At 49.5% G+C, this 17433-nt stretch overlaps 1 protein-coding gene across 1 annotated transcript in view; it reads left to right on the forward strand.

Moving 5' to 3' along the window:
* Window positions 1-16856, forward strand: part of LOC134354575 (zinc finger protein neuro-d4-like) — a 170263-nt gene extending 153407 nt beyond the window's left edge. The window contains exons 10-11 of the mRNA XM_063063510.1: window positions 1932-2013; window positions 8313-16856. Coding sequence (XP_062919580.1) covers window positions 1932-2013; window positions 8313-8383 — 153 coding nt within the window. The 3' untranslated portion in view covers window positions 8384-16856. The remainder of the gene's footprint in view (window positions 1-1931; window positions 2014-8312) is intronic.
* Window positions 16857-17433: the final 577 nt, after the last annotated feature.

A 17433-nucleotide genomic window follows, 5' to 3' on the forward strand; every position in this document is an offset into this window, starting at 1 on the left:
GGGTTGGAATGGGATGGGTCTTTAGTGATGTTATGAGCCGCAATAGGCATCGAGAGATGTAGATCAGCTCCAAGTCCAGTAGTTGAGTCCCAGTGGAGTGCTGAGCCGTCCTGATCACCCATTGGAATGCTTTGTGATCTGTCTTGCTGCAGCTAGAGTCCCACCCTGACATTCCATATGTCAGTATGCTCTCTGTCGCACGTCGATCAAAGTTGGCCTGAGATTTTTGGGGCAGATTAGCTCCCATTGGACACCTCAGGTACTTTGGTCGCTGTTGTGTCTTCCCTACTGTCGAGGTTGTGTTGATGGTCCAAGAGAGCTCCTTGGTGATGTTCATCCCCAAGAGCCTTTCCAATTCAATACTCTCTGTGGCCTGCTCCCTGTTGCCTTGATTCAGCCTGTATCCGACCTTTCCAATTTGATACACTCCATAGCTTGGACCCTGCTGCCTCGATTTGGCCTGTACCCGACCTTTCCAATTTGTCCTGGCGTTTAAATCGATAAAACCTCAGGTCTTCCTTGCTCTCAGCAGCAGGCCCACTGTCTCACCTCACCTCACCTCAGTTCTACACATCGAATTCCCTCCAAAGGGAAGTTACAGACTATTCCTTGTGATGGTCATTTACCAGAAAGAAAATGATCGACAAAGTGTTTAGTTGTTTTCATTGGCCACCAGCCAGAAGCTGCTGAGATTCACCAGCACCATCTTAAACCAGAACGAGTGAGTCAATGAGTCAGACAGCATGGAAACAGGCCCTCAGCCCAAATGGTCCATGCCGACCAAAATTCCAGTTGGGTTGGTCCCATTTACCCACTTTTGGCTCAACCCTCTCCAGGAGTTCCCCACCTGGGGTGCATGGCCCCGTTGGTTAATGTTAGGGGTTTATGGCGTAAAAAAGGTTGGGAACACCTGCTCTGAACCTTTCTGATCCTTGTACCTTTCCAAATGTCTTTCATATGTTAATATACCTGCCCCAACAGCTTCACCTGACATCTCCATCGACACACAGACTGACCCCTGACATCTCCACCCACACACAGACTGACCCCTGACATCTCCATCCACACACGGACTGACCCCTGACATCTCCATCCACACACGGACTGACCCCTGACATCTCCACCCACACACGGACTGACCCCTGACATCTCCATCCACACACGGACTGACCCCTGACATCTCCACCCACACACGGACTGACCCCTGACATCTCCACCCACACACAGACTGACCCCTGACATCTCCACCCACACACGGACTGACCCCTGACATCTCCACCCACACACGGACTGACCCCTGACATCTCCATCCACACACGGACTGACCCCTGACATCTCCACCCACACACGGACTGACCCCTGACATCTCCATCCACACACGGACTGCCCCCAGGAATGAAATTAAATATGTAGTGTAAAAACAGAAATAAAAAAGTAGTGAGGTAGTGTCCAAGGGTTCAATGTCCATTCAGAAATCGGATGGCAGAGGGGAAGAAGCTGTTCCTGAGTCATTGAGTGTGTCTTCAGGCTCCTGTACCTCCTCCCTGATGGTAGCGATGAGAAGAGGGCATGACCTGGGTTATGTGGGTCTTTCATGATGGATGCTGCCTTTTGAGGCATTGCTCCATGAAGATGTCCTGGATTCTAGTGCTGACTGAGTTTACAACTTTCTGCAGCTTATTTTGATGCTGTGCAGTGCCTCCCCCATACCACTCAATCAGATTGCTGCCCACAGTACATCTGTAGAAATTGACGAGCGTCTTTGGTGACAAACAGAATCCCCTCAAAATCCTAATGTTGTTGGCGAGACCAGTGTGAGCAGTAAAGACGCAGTTTGTAGGCCGTGCTCACTGCTGCCCATGGTGAAGGAAGTGTCTCTGGGTCACACAAGGGCCTGGTGTAAATTGTTTTTACCATTTTCCTCCTGACAGGATCAGTTACTGTTTTGTGATGATTGTGATCGAGGCTACCACATGTACTGCCTGAGCCCTCCAATGTCCGAACCTCCAGAAGGTAAGACACTGTCTCTGCTTCCCACGGGCTGTACTCAGCAGGTCAGGTAGCTTCAGCAGGGAGAGAACCAGGGAGGTGATGGGTAGATGAGGAACAAACAGTCGAGATTCTGCAGATACTGGAAATCCAAACTCTGCAGTTCGGGCAGCGTCTGTGGAGAAGAATACACACAACTGGAAAGGGGGGGGGGGCAGAAGCCAGAATAAGAAGGTTGGCAGGGGGAGTTGGGGGAAGAGGAGGTGTAGGTGAGGCGGAAGGTGGTTGGGTGGGGGATGAAGTAAGAAGCTGGGAGGTGACTGGTGGGAAAGGTAAAGGGCTGAAGAAGAAGGAATCTGATAGGAGAGGAGAGTGGATAATGGGAGAAAGGGAAGGAGGAAGAGAACCAGAGGGAGGTGATGGGTAGATGAGGAGAAGAGAGGGGGTGAGAGATGTCCAGAATGGGGGATGGAAAAAGAGAGATGGGGAAGGGGAGAAATTTCCAGAAGTTAGAGAAATCAGTGTTCATGCCATCAGGTTGGTGAGTATGCAGTCAGAATACGAGTTGTTGCCTCCAGCCTGGGTTTGGTCTCAACATGGCAGGAGAGGAGGCCATGCGGACACTCATCAGAATGGGAGTAGAAAGTTGAATTGCAATGGGTGGCCACCGGCAGATCCTGCCTTTTACAACATAGAACAGGAACACGCTCTCTGGTCTACGGTGTTGTGCCAAACCTATCAAATTAGTAATCAGATGGCCAACTAAACTAATCCCTTCTGCCTTCACAATGTCCCTATCCCTCTACTTCCCTCACATTCACGTGCCTATCTAAATGTCTAGTGGAAAATACGGCAGGAGGAGGGGCAGGTAGTGTTGAGGAAACAGAGAGGCTGCAGTAGGATGAAGATTAGGAGAATAGGCAACAAAATGGCAGATGGAATACAGTGTCAGGAAGTGTGTGGTCATGCACTTTGAGAAATGAAAGTGTAGACTACTTTCTCAATGAAAGAAATTTCAAAATTCCGAGGTGCAAAGGGACTTGGGAGGATTCCCTAGAGACTGGAGCTGAGAGGAAAAGTGGATCAGCCATGGTGAAATGGCAGGGGAGACTCGATGGGCCAAATGGCCTAATTCTGCTCCTGTATCTTATGAGTCCGTAATGTACTGCCACTAGCAGCACTCCAGGCAGTGCATTCCAAGCACCCACTCTCTTAATGAAAGCAGGGTAGTAGAAAAACAAGCAACACACATCAAAGTTGCTGGTGAACGCAGCAGGCCAGGCAGTAAGAGATCTCTTACTAACTCTTCCTTCAGTTAGTCCTGATGAGGGGTCTCAGCCCGAAACGTCGACTGTACCTCTTCCTAGAGATGCTGCCTGGCCGGCTGCGTTCACCAGCAACTTTGATGTGTGTTGCTTGAATTTCCAGCATCTGCAGAATTCCTCGTGTTTACGTCATAGAAAAACGATGCAAGTTCAAGGTTCAGTGAATGGGGGAGGGGTGAGTGAGAGAACAAAAGGGAACGTCTGTGTTAGGCTAGAGTTCAGGAGTGGGTGAGAACTCAAGTGGTGGTCATTCAGGCTGAGAGAGGGCGGGGAGAATAAAAAAAAGGAAAGTATGTCTGACGAAGTTGGCGACAGAGGGAGACAAACAAAATACAAATTTACTTTTTTTTTAAAACTGAGTGAACAAAATAGGGAATGAAAAGATTGGAACTGCTGTGCTCAGCATTGCAGCTGGAAAGCTGCATTCCACACAGTCAGAAGGTGAGGTGCTGGTTTGTGAGCTTACATTGAGGGTCTGCAGACAGAGCGGTTAGAGGGGAAGTGTGAAGGAGGACTGAACTATCAGGCCTGATAATTATCTTTCGGCCTGAAGTATTAATTCTGATGCTGTGCCTGGTTGGCCAAGTAATTCCAGACTCTTCTGCTTTTGTGCCAGATTTCCAGGATCTGCAGTAGCTTGGGGAGCTTAGGGATGCTGTGTTTTTCCTGGTCGGTGGATGAAGCCTGATTGCTTGAGTTTATGTGGAGGATATGACATAGGTTGGGCCATTCTTGTTCTCCTCTCCCATCCCTTTCACCATCACCCCTTCGGTCAGCTCACCGCTCTTGCCTTCTGTGGAAGCCCTCACTCATTTCCTGCTCCCTTTCACACCCATTTTAAATCCCCATCCACGTTTGCAGTGCCTGTGTTGTGGGTAGTGGTGAGCACAACGCTTTGCTGTACCAGTGACTCGGGTTCAGTCCCTGCCACTGCCTGTGAGGACTTTGTACGTTCTGCCCGTGGGGGCGGCACGGTAGCGTAGTGGTTAGCGCAACGCTTTACCATACCATTGACCCGGGTTCAATTCCCGTCACTGCCTGTAAGGAGTTTGTACGTTCTCCCCGTGACCGTGTGGGTTTCCTCTGGGTGCTCTGGTTTCCTCCCACAGTCCAAAGACATACAGGTTAGTAGGTTAATTGTATTGGCTTGCTTACTGCCTGATACGCTGCTGGTGTTTAGGGCAGTAATAAAGGTGCTCCACCTCTGTCTGTCCATACTGTCACTCAGATGTAGAAGGATTCTTCACCGCTGTTTCCGTAACAGTTTGGCTTGACCAGTCTTGGTTAATAGTCATGAGCTGAACCCCAAACCTGGAGGACTAGAGGACCATTCTTAGTGTGGCCTCTACCCTTTGACCCTTTGACCTATTTGGCATGGGTGACCCCTCCAAGAGCTAAAGCACGAGGCCCTGACTCCAGCCAACATGGCTGTCCAGGTCATTGAGGAAAACAAGCCTCCTAACCCTATGACAAGGGTGTGGTCCTCCTAGGGGTTGTGAGTTGGACATGTGGGTGTAATTGGGCCCATTGGGCCCTATTACTGTGCTGTATCTCTAAATTAATAAAACCAGTGGGACCAGGATTATAGACGTTTGCTGTGCAGGCCTTGGAAAAGCCTGTGTGCGCCTGGTCCTGGTCAAACCCATCCAGTTCAGTGTGTTCGTTGGGCTGGGAGGGCCCGTTACTCTGCTGTATCTCTAAATAAAAAATAAAATAAACCAGAAAGGGAAGAGAGAAAAAGTGGAAACCCTCAGCAGGTCAGGCAGCAGCGGCGGAGAGAGGAGCAGTTATATGGTTAATGAGGCTCGCACAAAATGCTGCATGAACTCAGCAGGTCAGGCAGCATCAATGGAGGAGAATAAATGGTAAACGCTTTGGGCCGAGGCCCTTTATCAGGACTGGGAAAGAGAAAGGAAATGATGCTGGAGGAACCCAGCATCTGTGGAGAGAGAGACTGTTAAACAGATTATAGAAGAGTACAGCACAGGGAGAGGCCATTCGGCCCACAATGTTGTGCTGAACCAGCTAAAAAGCACCCAAACACTATCCCTCCTCCCTACAGCATGTCCATATCCCTCCATCTTCCTCACATCCATGTGACTATCCAAATATCACTTAAAAGCCTCTAATGTATTTGCCTCTACCACCAGACCAGGCAGCGCATTCCAGACATCCACCACTCTCTGAGTAAAAAACTTACCCCTCACATCCCCCTTGATCCTACCCCCTCTCACCTTCAATGCATGCCTTCTGATATTAGACATTTCTACTCTGGGAAACAGATACTCTCTGTCCACTATATCTATGCCTCTCATAGTCTTATAAACCTCTATCAGATCTCCCCTCAGCCTCCCACACGCCAGAGAAAACAACCCAAGTTTATCCTGCCTCTCATGCTAGCACATGCCCTCTAAACCAGGCAGCATCGGGTAAGCCTCTTCTGCAGCCTCTCCAAAGCCTCAATATCCTTCCTGTAGTGGGGTGACCAGAACTGTACACAATGCTCCAGATGCGGTCTAACTAGAGTTTTATGAATTTGGAACATAACCTCCTGACCTTTGAACTGGATATTTTGCAGTTGGGTCCGCTCACCGGGACTGGGAAAGAGAAAGAACACGATGCTGGAGGAATTCGGCAGGTCAGGCAGCATCTGTGGAAGGAAATGGACAGTTGATGTTCCAGGTCAAGACTTTTCATCTGGACTGAAGAATAGAGGAGAGAGAGCTGGTGTAGAGAGGTGGAAAGGTGGGGTGGCAAGTGATGGGTGAATCCAGGTGAGGAGGGATGATAGGCAAGTGGAGGAAGGAGGTGAGGGGTGGAGGTGACACAAGGGCTGCAGATAGTGGAACCTGATAGGAGAGGAAGGTGGAGCACGGAACCAAATCAGGGAGGTGGGGAGGTGATACGGGAACTGTGTGTGTGTGTGTGTTGTGTGTGTGTTGTGTGTTGTGACTGTCTGTGTGTGTGTTGTGACTGTGTGTGTGTGTGTTGTGTGTTGTGACTGTCTGTGTGTGTGTTGTGACTGTGTGTGTGTGTTGTGACTGTGTGTGTGTGTGTGTTGTGACTGTGTGTGTGTGTGTGTTGTGACTGTGTGTTGTGTGTTGTGACTCTGTGCGTGTGTGTGTTGTGACTGTGTGTGTGTGTTGTGTGTTGTGACTGTGTGTGTATGTGTGTGTGTTGTGACTGTGTGTGTGTGGAGAGTGTGTGATGTGACTGTGTGTGTGGAGAGTGTGTGATGTGACTGTGTGTGTGTGTGTGTGTGTGTGTGTTGTGACTGTGTGTATGTATGTATGTGTGTGTGTATGTGTGTTGTGTGTTGTGACTGTGTGTGTGTGTGTGTTGTGACTGTGTGTGTGTTGTGACTGTGTGTGTGTTGTGTGTGATGTGTCTGTGTGTGTGTGTATGTTGTGTGTGTTGTGACTGTGTGTGTGTGTGCGTTGTGTGTGTTGTGACTGTGTGTGCGTGTGTTGTGTGTGTTGTGACTGTGTGTGTGTGTGACTGTGTGTGTGTGTGTGTGTGTGTGTGTGTGTGTGTGTGTTGTGACTGTGAATCAAGTCACCGGAGAGACACTGAAGCTGGTGTCTTTATTCACAGAAGCAAGCAGTCATCATACTGGAGACAGTCTCGGAAGGCAAGGCCCCTAGACTTATAAAACATCACATTTTTATACCCTTAAAATCAATAGTAACTCAATAGTTTTTGAATAGTTAGAATAATGTTGTTTACTTCATTACTTCCTCTTGAGCTGCATGTAAATTTCAAACAGCTAAATCTTCACGCCAACACTCCTGACACCTAGATTGAATGTTAATCACCACTGTTCCTGAATGCATTCATGCATATGCAGACATCTCAGGTCAATGGGATGTTTCCTGGTTTACAATCAACCCCAGTCTGCAGCTCCAGGAAGATCATTGTTCTGAGCTGCATTCTAAATTCAATCTACAATCCACATTCAGATCTGAAGACTGCTTGCTGTAGGAATTGATATTTACTATATTCCATAACTCCAGAGTCTGCCCTAACAATGGGCAGGTAAAGTATGAGGGGAACTTGGTAGATCCAGGAGTGAGGGAATGGGCCAGAGGAGGAGTTTACTGGAAGATAAAGAGACAACATTGGATTGTAGACTACGCAGGCAGAATGTGAGGTGCTTTTCCACAGAATGTTACTAGTCTTCACTTAGAAGACTAAATGAAGGAGAGAGAGACAAAGACAGACAGAGCAAGAGCCAGAGAGTGAGAGACACAGTGTGTATGAGACAGCGGAGGGAGGGAGACAGACAGAGATAGAGAGGCATACAGAGTGAGAGATAGAGAGAGTGGGAGAAAGGGGGATATCTCTGATAGGCAAAGACCAGGTGATTCCAAGTGGCAGTCAGGTTTAGGATGTTGTTGATAGTGAAGTTGTGATGACACTCCACAGACCTGAAGGAGCTGGGAAATGGGAGGAGCCTGAAGCGTAGTTTTGGCCACCAAGAAGAGGACGGGTCAAATCGCCTCCTCTGGTGTAAACTTTGCTGTTTGCCCGGAGCAGAAGATCTCACCTTTTTAACAAATTTATCATTAAAAATCTGACTTTCTTTTTTTCTTCTCTCTCTCCCTTTTTCACTCTCTTTCTGTCACACTCACACCCACTGTCTCACTCCATCTCTCTCCCCTTTTCTCCGACTCTCTCCCTCTCTCGCTGTCTGTGTGTGTCTCTCTCTCTCTCTTTCTCTCTCTCTCTCTCTCTCTCTCTCTCTCACACACACACTTTGTCTGTGTCTCTGTCTCTGTCTTTCTCCCCCCTCTGTCTTTCTCTCTCTATCTCTCACTCTGTATGTCTCTCTATCTCTGTCGGTCTCTCCTCTCAACTCTCACACACACCACACACTAACTGTCTAACTCTCTCTCTCTCTCTCTCTCTCTCTCTCTCTATCATCTCGGTCTCTCACACACACACACGCACTCTCTCTCCCCCTCTCTCACCCCCTCCCTCCCCCCCTCCCCCTCACAGGTAGTTGGAGTTGCCATCTGTGTTTGCAGCAGCTGAAAGAGAAGGCCTCGGCGTACATAACTCTAACCTAAGAGGACCCACACTTGCTGGCACCTCCTGCGCTGCCCGGGGATGTCATGTCTCAGCCATCTCCAGCCCCAGAACGTGGCCACATTCCAGAAGCACGGCACCAACTGTTGTAAGATAGCGACCCTTGGCCCAAAGACACCACAATGCTGCTTCCTGGGGCAATGTCTATCCTTGTACTCTGATCTTTAAACGTATGTTTTACAGACATTGACATTTTAGTGGGGATTTGCTTTCACTCTGTGGGCGGTTGCCTTCACACTGAGAACTTTCTGAGAGACAGCGGGAAGATATCGAGAGAGCAGAGCGATCAAAGGACCCAGTTCTGTCCGTCCACAGAGCCAGTGGTTGGATTTTTGCCTCGGACTAGGTGCGGACTGCTGGGGCACCGACCCCTCCTTCATCCTGGCTTCTGAGGTGCCCTGATCTCCTGGTCATGATGAACCAATCCCATTGGGGGCGGCAGGACAAACTTCGGATGGAGAGCCAAATCGACTCCCTTGTTCCCTCGCCCTCCCCCGACACAGATCCCCCTCCTAGCAAACCCTCAGTGCAAACGGGAGTTGCTTGTAAAAAATATGCATGGCGTGATGTAGATGTTGTACTCTTCCCATCCCCCCAAATGGCTGCAAGGAAAGCGAGATGAGGCAGTGGGAGGAGTGGAGATGAAACCTTGTTGCATTTGGACCAGAGACCAATTCACCTTGGATTGTGAGGGTCAATCCCATGCTGTTGAAGTGACCTCGAGTGGATCTTTCAGTGAGGTTGAATCTATGACTGGGCATTGGTCAGACATTGTGGTGCCTCTCCCATTCAGACATCTCTTCTTGACATTCACCTACAGAAGATGTGGCGATACTTTACCGGAAGCTTGTGACGGATCCAGTCTTCTACTGGGCATGAATGAGGATTGAGGTCTCCACCCCTCTGGAGCCAACATCTCCTTTCACCTTGCGAGGGAACTTTGGGACTCCTCGGGACTACTTTCTTAAGCTGATGTGTGTGTTTGTTAATGGGTGTGATTGGGCGTGCCAGGCTCATTGGTCAACGCAGGTGATTGGCATACTGAATGGGCCAATGATTGCAGCTGGTCAACAGGCCCTGGGTTTTTACTCATTCGTAGCTCAAGTCTCAGAACACTCCGTCCAGGACGTCTGTGGAGGGACACGTGTACCATGCCTGCCAAACGCTCCGATGCGTCCCTGGCCTTGGATGAAAGTCAGGACACGTGATGAGATCAGAACTTTACCCTGCGTGTTGGTACGGCGTCTGACTTGCCGAGGACTGATGGTGCTGGTTATTCAGAAGATCCTAAGGATGGGGGAGGGAGGCGGTGGTGGGAAGGTGACACTGCCCCCTGGGGTAGAGCCACCCTTGTGGTCTAGGTACCCTGGCTCGATTCTGACCTCCAGCGTTCTCTGTCTGGAGTACGCAGGTTCTCCCTGTGACCCTGTGGGTTCCCCGGATGCCCTGCAGATTGGTAGGCGAATTGGCTGCTGTAAATTGCCTCCTGCGTGTAGGTGAGGGGTAGAGTCCTGGGGGCTGGGGGTGGGGAAAATTAAATGGGACCGGTGTGGAAGGGTGTGTGAAGGTTGTCAGGCAACACACCGGCTATCTCCTGTTCTGTTTGACTCTGTAACCCCAACCCCAGGCTGAATCTTTCCTCCAAGCCCATTACCTAACCTAGTGAAAGGCCATTCAGCCCAGCAGCCTGTGGGGCCCATTGCCCAACCAGCCACATGCTCCCCACTCATCACCGTTTTCTTTCAAAGTAAATCCCACAGTAAAAGTATCTGTGCTGTGGCATGAATACTTACATTTGAGGCACTGTCCCTAAACACTATTGCACACTATCATTCCCTAAACACTATTGCACACTATCATTCCCTAAACGCTATTGCACACTATCATTCCCTAACCACTATTGCACACTATCATTCCCTAAACACTATTGCACGATATCATTCCCTAAACTATTGCACACTATCATTCCCTAACCACTATTGCACACTATCATTCCCTAAACACTATTGCACGATATCATTCCCTAAACACTATTGCACGATATCATTCCCTAAACACTGTTGCACACTATCATTCCCTAACCACTATTGCACACTATCATCCCCTAAACACGGTTGCACACTATCATTCCCTAAACACTATTGCACACTATCATTCCCTAACCACTATTGCACACTATCATTCCCTAACCACTATTGCACGATATCATTCCCTAAACGCTGTTGCACACTATCATCCCCTAAACACTATTGCACGATATCATTCCCTAAACACTGTTGCACACTATCATTCCCTAAACACTATTGCACACTATCATTCCCTAACCACTATAGGACGTAGAAGCAGATTTAAGCCATTCACTCCGTCAAGTCTGCTCTACCCCTCCAACATGGCTGATCTATTTTCCCTCTCAACCCATTTTCGTGCCTTCTCTCTGTAACCTTTGATGCCCTGACTAATCAAGAACTTATCAACCTTCACTTTATATATACCCACTGAATTGGCCTTTTAACACCTTTCAATTTTAGACAATCTTAATTTCCATTGCCACCTCATAATCGCCTAACTTTATTTATTTACAGGCAGGGTATTTATTGCCTGTCCGTAACCGACCCCAGGAAGGTGGCAGTGACCTGTTGATAAGCTGTCCTCTGATATTCTGCTCCCTGGTAGAGAGGACACCTCGGCAGTTGTCATACAGTGGACAGCTGGTGGTGGGGAAGTGGAGAGTGGGACGTAGTGGGTTGTTATGCCTTGGGAGAGGCTGCTGGGGAGGGCAAGAGGGATCCAGGGCAACAGGAGGCGAACAGATGGTTAGATTCTTAAAGGGCTAGCACTGATGTGATGGGCTGAGTGGCCTTGGGCAGGTGAAAGGCTTTTGTTTGATGCCACTTTCAGGATCGGAAGCTCTGCACAGGCAGCTCTGAGGTGCAGCCACGTCATGGGACTGCACAGCAAGATCCCACGGAGAGTAATGCAGATCGTTCAAGGAGTGAAAAATGCTGGTCCCAGGGAAAGGCGGTCAGCACAGAATGGCGGTACCCGAAGGGTCCCTGGCGTCCTTCTGGGAGCCTCCCGCCTTCCCCCAACACTGACGCTGTTCCCTGAGTCCCCCAAATCGAGTTCACAGCCCAGGTGCGGTGTCTGTGGATGGCAGGGAGGGATTTAGACAGGTCATTGATATCGTGCTCAAATGCAGAAGCATCTCACAGGAGAAGTGAGCATGGGAGAGAGTAATTGGGCAAACTGGGGAGGTGGGGACCCAGCCACAGCTGCCAGAAGGAATCTGGGGTGGATCGAGAGATCAGGACTGGAGGTAGCGGGGCGATCTGTGTAGGCTGCAGGGATAGAGGGGAGTCACAGAAGTGGGGGGGAGGGGAGCCTGCATCAGACTGGGAGTTCGTGTGCGTTGGTGAGCACGCCCAGGTTTGTTGGGAGAAGTAGGAGTGCTGGGATAGTGACTGGGCTAAGGAAGGTAGGAGAGGAGTAGAGGAATGGTGCAAAGGTTTGAGCTGCCGTCCCCCAGCACCAGAGACCTGGGTTCGATGTCGGTTTCTCATTTCCTTCACAGATCCCAACGATGAGTGGGGTTGGTGGGTTAATTGACACGCTGTGAGCGTGCATAGGCAGGGATAGAGTCTGGGCGGTGGGGGGGTCGATGTGAATGTGCAAATGGGATAGTTGATGGTCAGCACAGTGTGGATGGGCTGAATGGCCTGATCCAGTGCAGTTTTTTTTTCCTGAGTCAGCCTGCAGGCTGCTCCCCACCCTCCCTCGCGAGTGGCTGGAATCCCCAGCCTCTCCTCTCCTGATTCACAGCACAACGGGAGCCAGCTCATGAATGCCCCCGGTGACGTGGCGTCACATCGAGTGTCAGGGCAATGGGTAACTGCATTGCGAACCCCTCAGCCGTTTGCCTGTGTTTGCCCAGTGTGTTATGTGTGCTGTTTCCTGTAATGTGTAAATCTGGTTAAAGTGTCTTAAATTGACCTGCTTCTGTTAAATCGTTGGGATCTCTTTACGAAAGCGAGAAAGCGGGAAGTCATGGCATATTGCGGTTTTGTTTGAAGGTTAAAACGGACCGGCACTTGCCCTTCAAGGACAGCCAGGGGGACCTCAGCTTTATCCTCTGGGTTACAGTAGGCTACTGCTTAGGGTTTCTGACCGTGACCAGCGGGTCGCACACCAACAGCTGAACTGTGTCCGTCGCAGGTCCACAAACCTGTAACTGCCCTTCACGCACCAACTCTTTACCTCTGACCTCTCTCCTACACAGTCGCTTCTTTCCACACCTTGTGGCACATCGGGTGGCAGCCTCGCCGTTACTTTAACATTTTTGTCTGTCTTTTACGAGACCAAGTCACTCGCTCGATGCCCAACACAGTACGGATGGAAAGCGTGCAAGGAGCAGGCCGGATTTGAACCCATGACCACTTGGCTCGATGTCCGGTGCAGATGCCACAACACTATCAACCGGCTTCTCCTATACAATACGTTCCTCCAATCACCTTAACATTAAACCCCCCTCGCCCCCCCAGAGCTGGTATTTCAGGTTGGGACCCTCCAGCTAGTTAGGCCAGTGGGTTCCAAACCTTTTTCTAATCCCAATTAACTGAGGGGTCCGTGGACCCCAAGCTGGGAATCCCTGGGTTAGACCAAAGGGCCTGTCTCTGTGTGGTGTAGCTCTCTGCCTCTATGCTCTCTAACTTGCCACCTGGACCTCACCAACCCTGCATTGTGCCTGGGTCCAAGTCCAGGAAGGTCCTCCTCCAGCATAACTGAGGGAGCACCTTCTCCACATGGTTTGTAGTGGTCCAAGAAGGCACGCAGACCCTCTCCCCGCCCCCCCCAACCAATTCCTCAAGGGCAGAGTGGTTGGGCCAATAAATTCAGGCCCACATCCCAATGTACGAACACAAGTCACCTTGAATCTCAATCTTGACAATTACATGGAACATGGAAGAGTACAGCACAGGAACAGGCCATTCGGCCCACAATGTTGTGCTAAACCAGCTAAAAAAACAAATCAAAAACACCCAAACACTAATCCCTCCTACCTACACCATGTCCATATCCCTTCATCTTCCTCACATCCATGTGCCTATCCAAATGTCTCTTAAAAACCTCTAATGTATTTGTGTCTACCACCAGACCAGGCAGCACATTCCAGACATCCACCACTCTCTGAGTAAAAAACTTACCCCTCACATCCCCCTTTGAACCTACCCCCACCTCCCTCACCTTCAATGCATGCCCTCTGGTATTACACATTTCTACCCTGGGAAACAGATGCTCTCTGTCCACTCGATCTGCCTCTCTTAATCTTGTATAAACCTCTATCAGATCTCCCCTCAGCCTCCAGTCCTCCAGAGAACACAACCTAAGTTTATCCAGCCTTTCATGACACATCCTCTAAACCAGGCAGCTTCCTGGTAAACCTCTTCTGCACCCTCTCCAAAGCCTCGACATTCTTCCTACAGTGGGGTGACCAGAACTGTATGCGATACTCCAGACGTGGCCTGACCAGAGTTTTATAAAGTTGCCCAGTCCTGATTCCACTTCCAGAACAGTGTCAGATTTGTGAGATGGTGGACTGTGCAGATGTTTAGCATGTCCCAGGCAGAAGCCAACATCCCCCCCCCACATCTGGATTCCACGTAACACACCGAAAATGCTGGAGGAACTCAGCATCTCGGCCCGAAACGTTGACTGTTCACTCTTTTCCAATGCTGAGTTCCTCCAGCATTTTGTGTGTGTTGCTTTGGATTTCCAGCTTCTGCAGATTTTCTCTTGTTTGTGTCTGAGTTCTAAGTGTTGGCTCTGCACAGGGCCCAAGGAGAGAGCATTAAGGGCCCCTGTGTCCCACAGATCGCTAAAAGCTGTGGTCTCCATCGGCGTGGATGTCGATTCCGTGTCTTTAGTGCAGGGGGCAGGGGAAAGGTCACTCTCTCGAATTTAACTGTTGCACTCCAGACCCGGTGAAGTTAACAGAGGGGTTCAGTCGCCAATGGCAACCAGAGAGGCTGCTGTAGAAGTGAACATTCACCAGTGTTCAAGGACTTGATTCTCAACACTGAGTCCCAATCTTTACTAGAAAGAGGTTTGAGCTGACAATCCACAATCTTACAATCATATGGAATAGACAGAGGCTATTCAGCCCATCAAGTCTGTGGTGGTTTATAAGACATTGGAGCAGAACTAGGCCATTCATCCCACTGAGTCTGCTCCGCCATTCCATCATGGCTGATCCCAGATCCCACTCAACCCCACACACCTGCCTTCTCACCATATCCTTTGATACCCTGACCAATCAGGAGATGATCAACTTCCGCCTTAAATATACCCACGGACTTGGCCTCCACCACAGTCTGTGGCAGAGCATTCCACAGATTCACTACTCTGGCTAAAAAAATTCCCCCTTTTCTCTGTTCTGAAAAGGTCGCCCCTCAATTTTGAGGCTGTGCCCTTTAGTTCTGGATACCCCAACCAGTCCTTCCACGTTTGGTAGGTTTCAGTGAGATCCTCCCCGCATTCTTCTAAACTCTAGTGGGGACAGGTCCAAAGCTGCCAAACGCTCCTCATGTGTTAACCCCTTCGTTCCCCGAGTCATCCTCGTGACTCTCTACAATAACAACACATCTTTTCTGAAATATGGAGTCCCACTGTGTGGGCTTGACTAGTGTCTTATAAGGGCTCAGCATTATCTCCTTGCTTTTATATTCTATTCCCCTTGAAATAAATCCCAACATTGCATTTGCCTTCCTTACCACAGACTCAACCCGTAAATTAACCTTCTGGGAGTCTTGCATGAGGACTCCTAAGTCCTCCTTAATACTACCCCTACTACAGTGTGACCTTCCCTCATTACTAGACTGTGTACATTTTGGGTGTCTGTAGTCTGTTCTCCGGGCAGGGAAGTGAACGCAGGACCTGCTGGCTCCAGAAAGGGGGAGACCCCCCCCCCAGCAGTAATTGAAGAGAATTGTTTGCTGTCAATTAGTCTCAGAATCTCACAAACCATCGGAGGAGATTCCAACAACTTAACCAGCGATTTTTAAGGCGAAAGAAAGTGACAAATAAATGATTACTGTAAAACGAAAAAATGCTGTTGCTGCAAAGCCAATTTCAACATTGTTGGTGTAAGGAAAATTGTAAAGATTTTGAGATGAAGTTGTTTCTATATGTGTTGGTGAACTCTGTGTACCTGAGGCTGCAGTGTGTTTGCGGTACCCTGGGTGTAGCTGCTCCCTCAGAGGGGGCAGGGTTACGCCCTGGAACAGCGTCGGATGTGAGATGGGGTGATGTTACCACATCGCTGGGAGAGGTTACCGTCAGCTCGCGGGCTGATACACCTCCTCCCGCAGAGCCACCATGATGCTACTCCAAACATGCCGTGCTGTTGGCTTCTCTCCATTTCAAGGCAAGGCCATTTGGCCCATTGTGGATAGCCTACACCTTGTAGACAGGAAGAAGGGCTGGTGGGGGGTGCGGAGGAGGTGAATTCTTCAGGTTGGAAGGAGGGGACAGGCCCCAGATTGGACTCTCAGCTCCTTAGGGTGGTGATGGCTTATGACCTACGGTTGAAGGATCAGCTCCTTTTGGGTGAGATGACCTATGACCTATGGTTGAAGGGTCAGCACCTTTGGGTAGAGATGACCTATGATTAGATAGGATTCAGTCCCAATTCCCACCCTGAGGGCTTAGGTCCTCAATACTGGAAATTAAATGGGAACCAGCGGTTGAGAGGGAGGGGAGACACAGGACTGGCCGTGGTTTCTGTTGCATGCATCACTCTCCTCCTCAGCTCCTGGTTCTTGCATCACACGGAGAGTGTTTCCTGCCCTTGCTGCAGTCATGGTTGCTGTCATCAAGAATGGGGAGTAGGGTTGTGGATTTTGGTGCTACTAACCTACTACTACATCCTACATCCTACTAACCCTCTCTCCCCACCCTGGCCAACCCCTCACACTAAATATCAGCAGAACTACCTCTTCAATCCCTCATCCCGAAAGTACCACTCTGAGGGCAGGTCAGTGGGGTTGTGGGGGGACAGGGGTCAGCTTAGAGGAAATGGTATTTGAAGGAAATACGAGACAGACTAGGTTGCAGGGAGGTTGGAATCAATAGAATTGCCCCAAGGGCCAGCATACACGATGGGCCGAATGGCTTTCTTCTGTGTCTTAAACCCATGGTTCTGTAGGAAGAGGCTGGGTCACACAGCCATGAAACCAGATGATCCCATCTCCCGTATGTGAGGCCCCAACTGACCCCGAGCGTAGCATTACCAAGGCCGTACGCGTAGTGCTCTGTAGCCTCGCGCAACTCAGGCAGGAGAACCACTGTACCGGTCTGAGTTGTCTTTGCTAGTGTTATTTTGGCGTATCTGTGTTGCAAAAGTGATGTTGTCTGTTTCAAGTAGTGTTCCTGGCAGTTTTAAGAATAAAAATTAATTGGATTTGATTATCAGTCTGGAAGGAGGGCTGTTGGCTCATTTTCGTTCTTCATTAGCATTATCTGAGGTTCCTGCTGCCAGTCTCTTGCACGCATACACACTCTGACACACACACATTCACACTCTCTCACACGCACACACTCCCACATAAACATTTGCACACACTCACACACACAGACACACAAGCATATACTCACATACACACTCACAGACACACAATACATTCTGACACACAATACACACACACTCACACACAGACACACTCAAACATGCACATGTGTATACGTACACATATGCACAAAGACACACATGCACAGACATGCAAACCTACATGCACACACGTACAAACTCATGCAGATCATATGCACACACGTTTGCATGCACACACATACATAAGCAAATCACACAAACACACGTGTATGGACATGCACATACACACAAATACAGACACACGCACCCACATGTGTGCAACCACACAGACACGCATATACACACACAAGTATATGCACATGCACACATACACAATCATACAGAGTCACACTGACATGCACATGCATAATTGTACACACACACACAGGC

Source organism: Mobula hypostoma, chromosome 12, assembly GCF_963921235.1.
Source record: "Mobula hypostoma chromosome 12, sMobHyp1.1, whole genome shotgun sequence".
Taxonomy (NCBI): Eukaryota; Metazoa; Chordata; class Chondrichthyes; order Myliobatiformes; family Myliobatidae; genus Mobula; species Mobula hypostoma.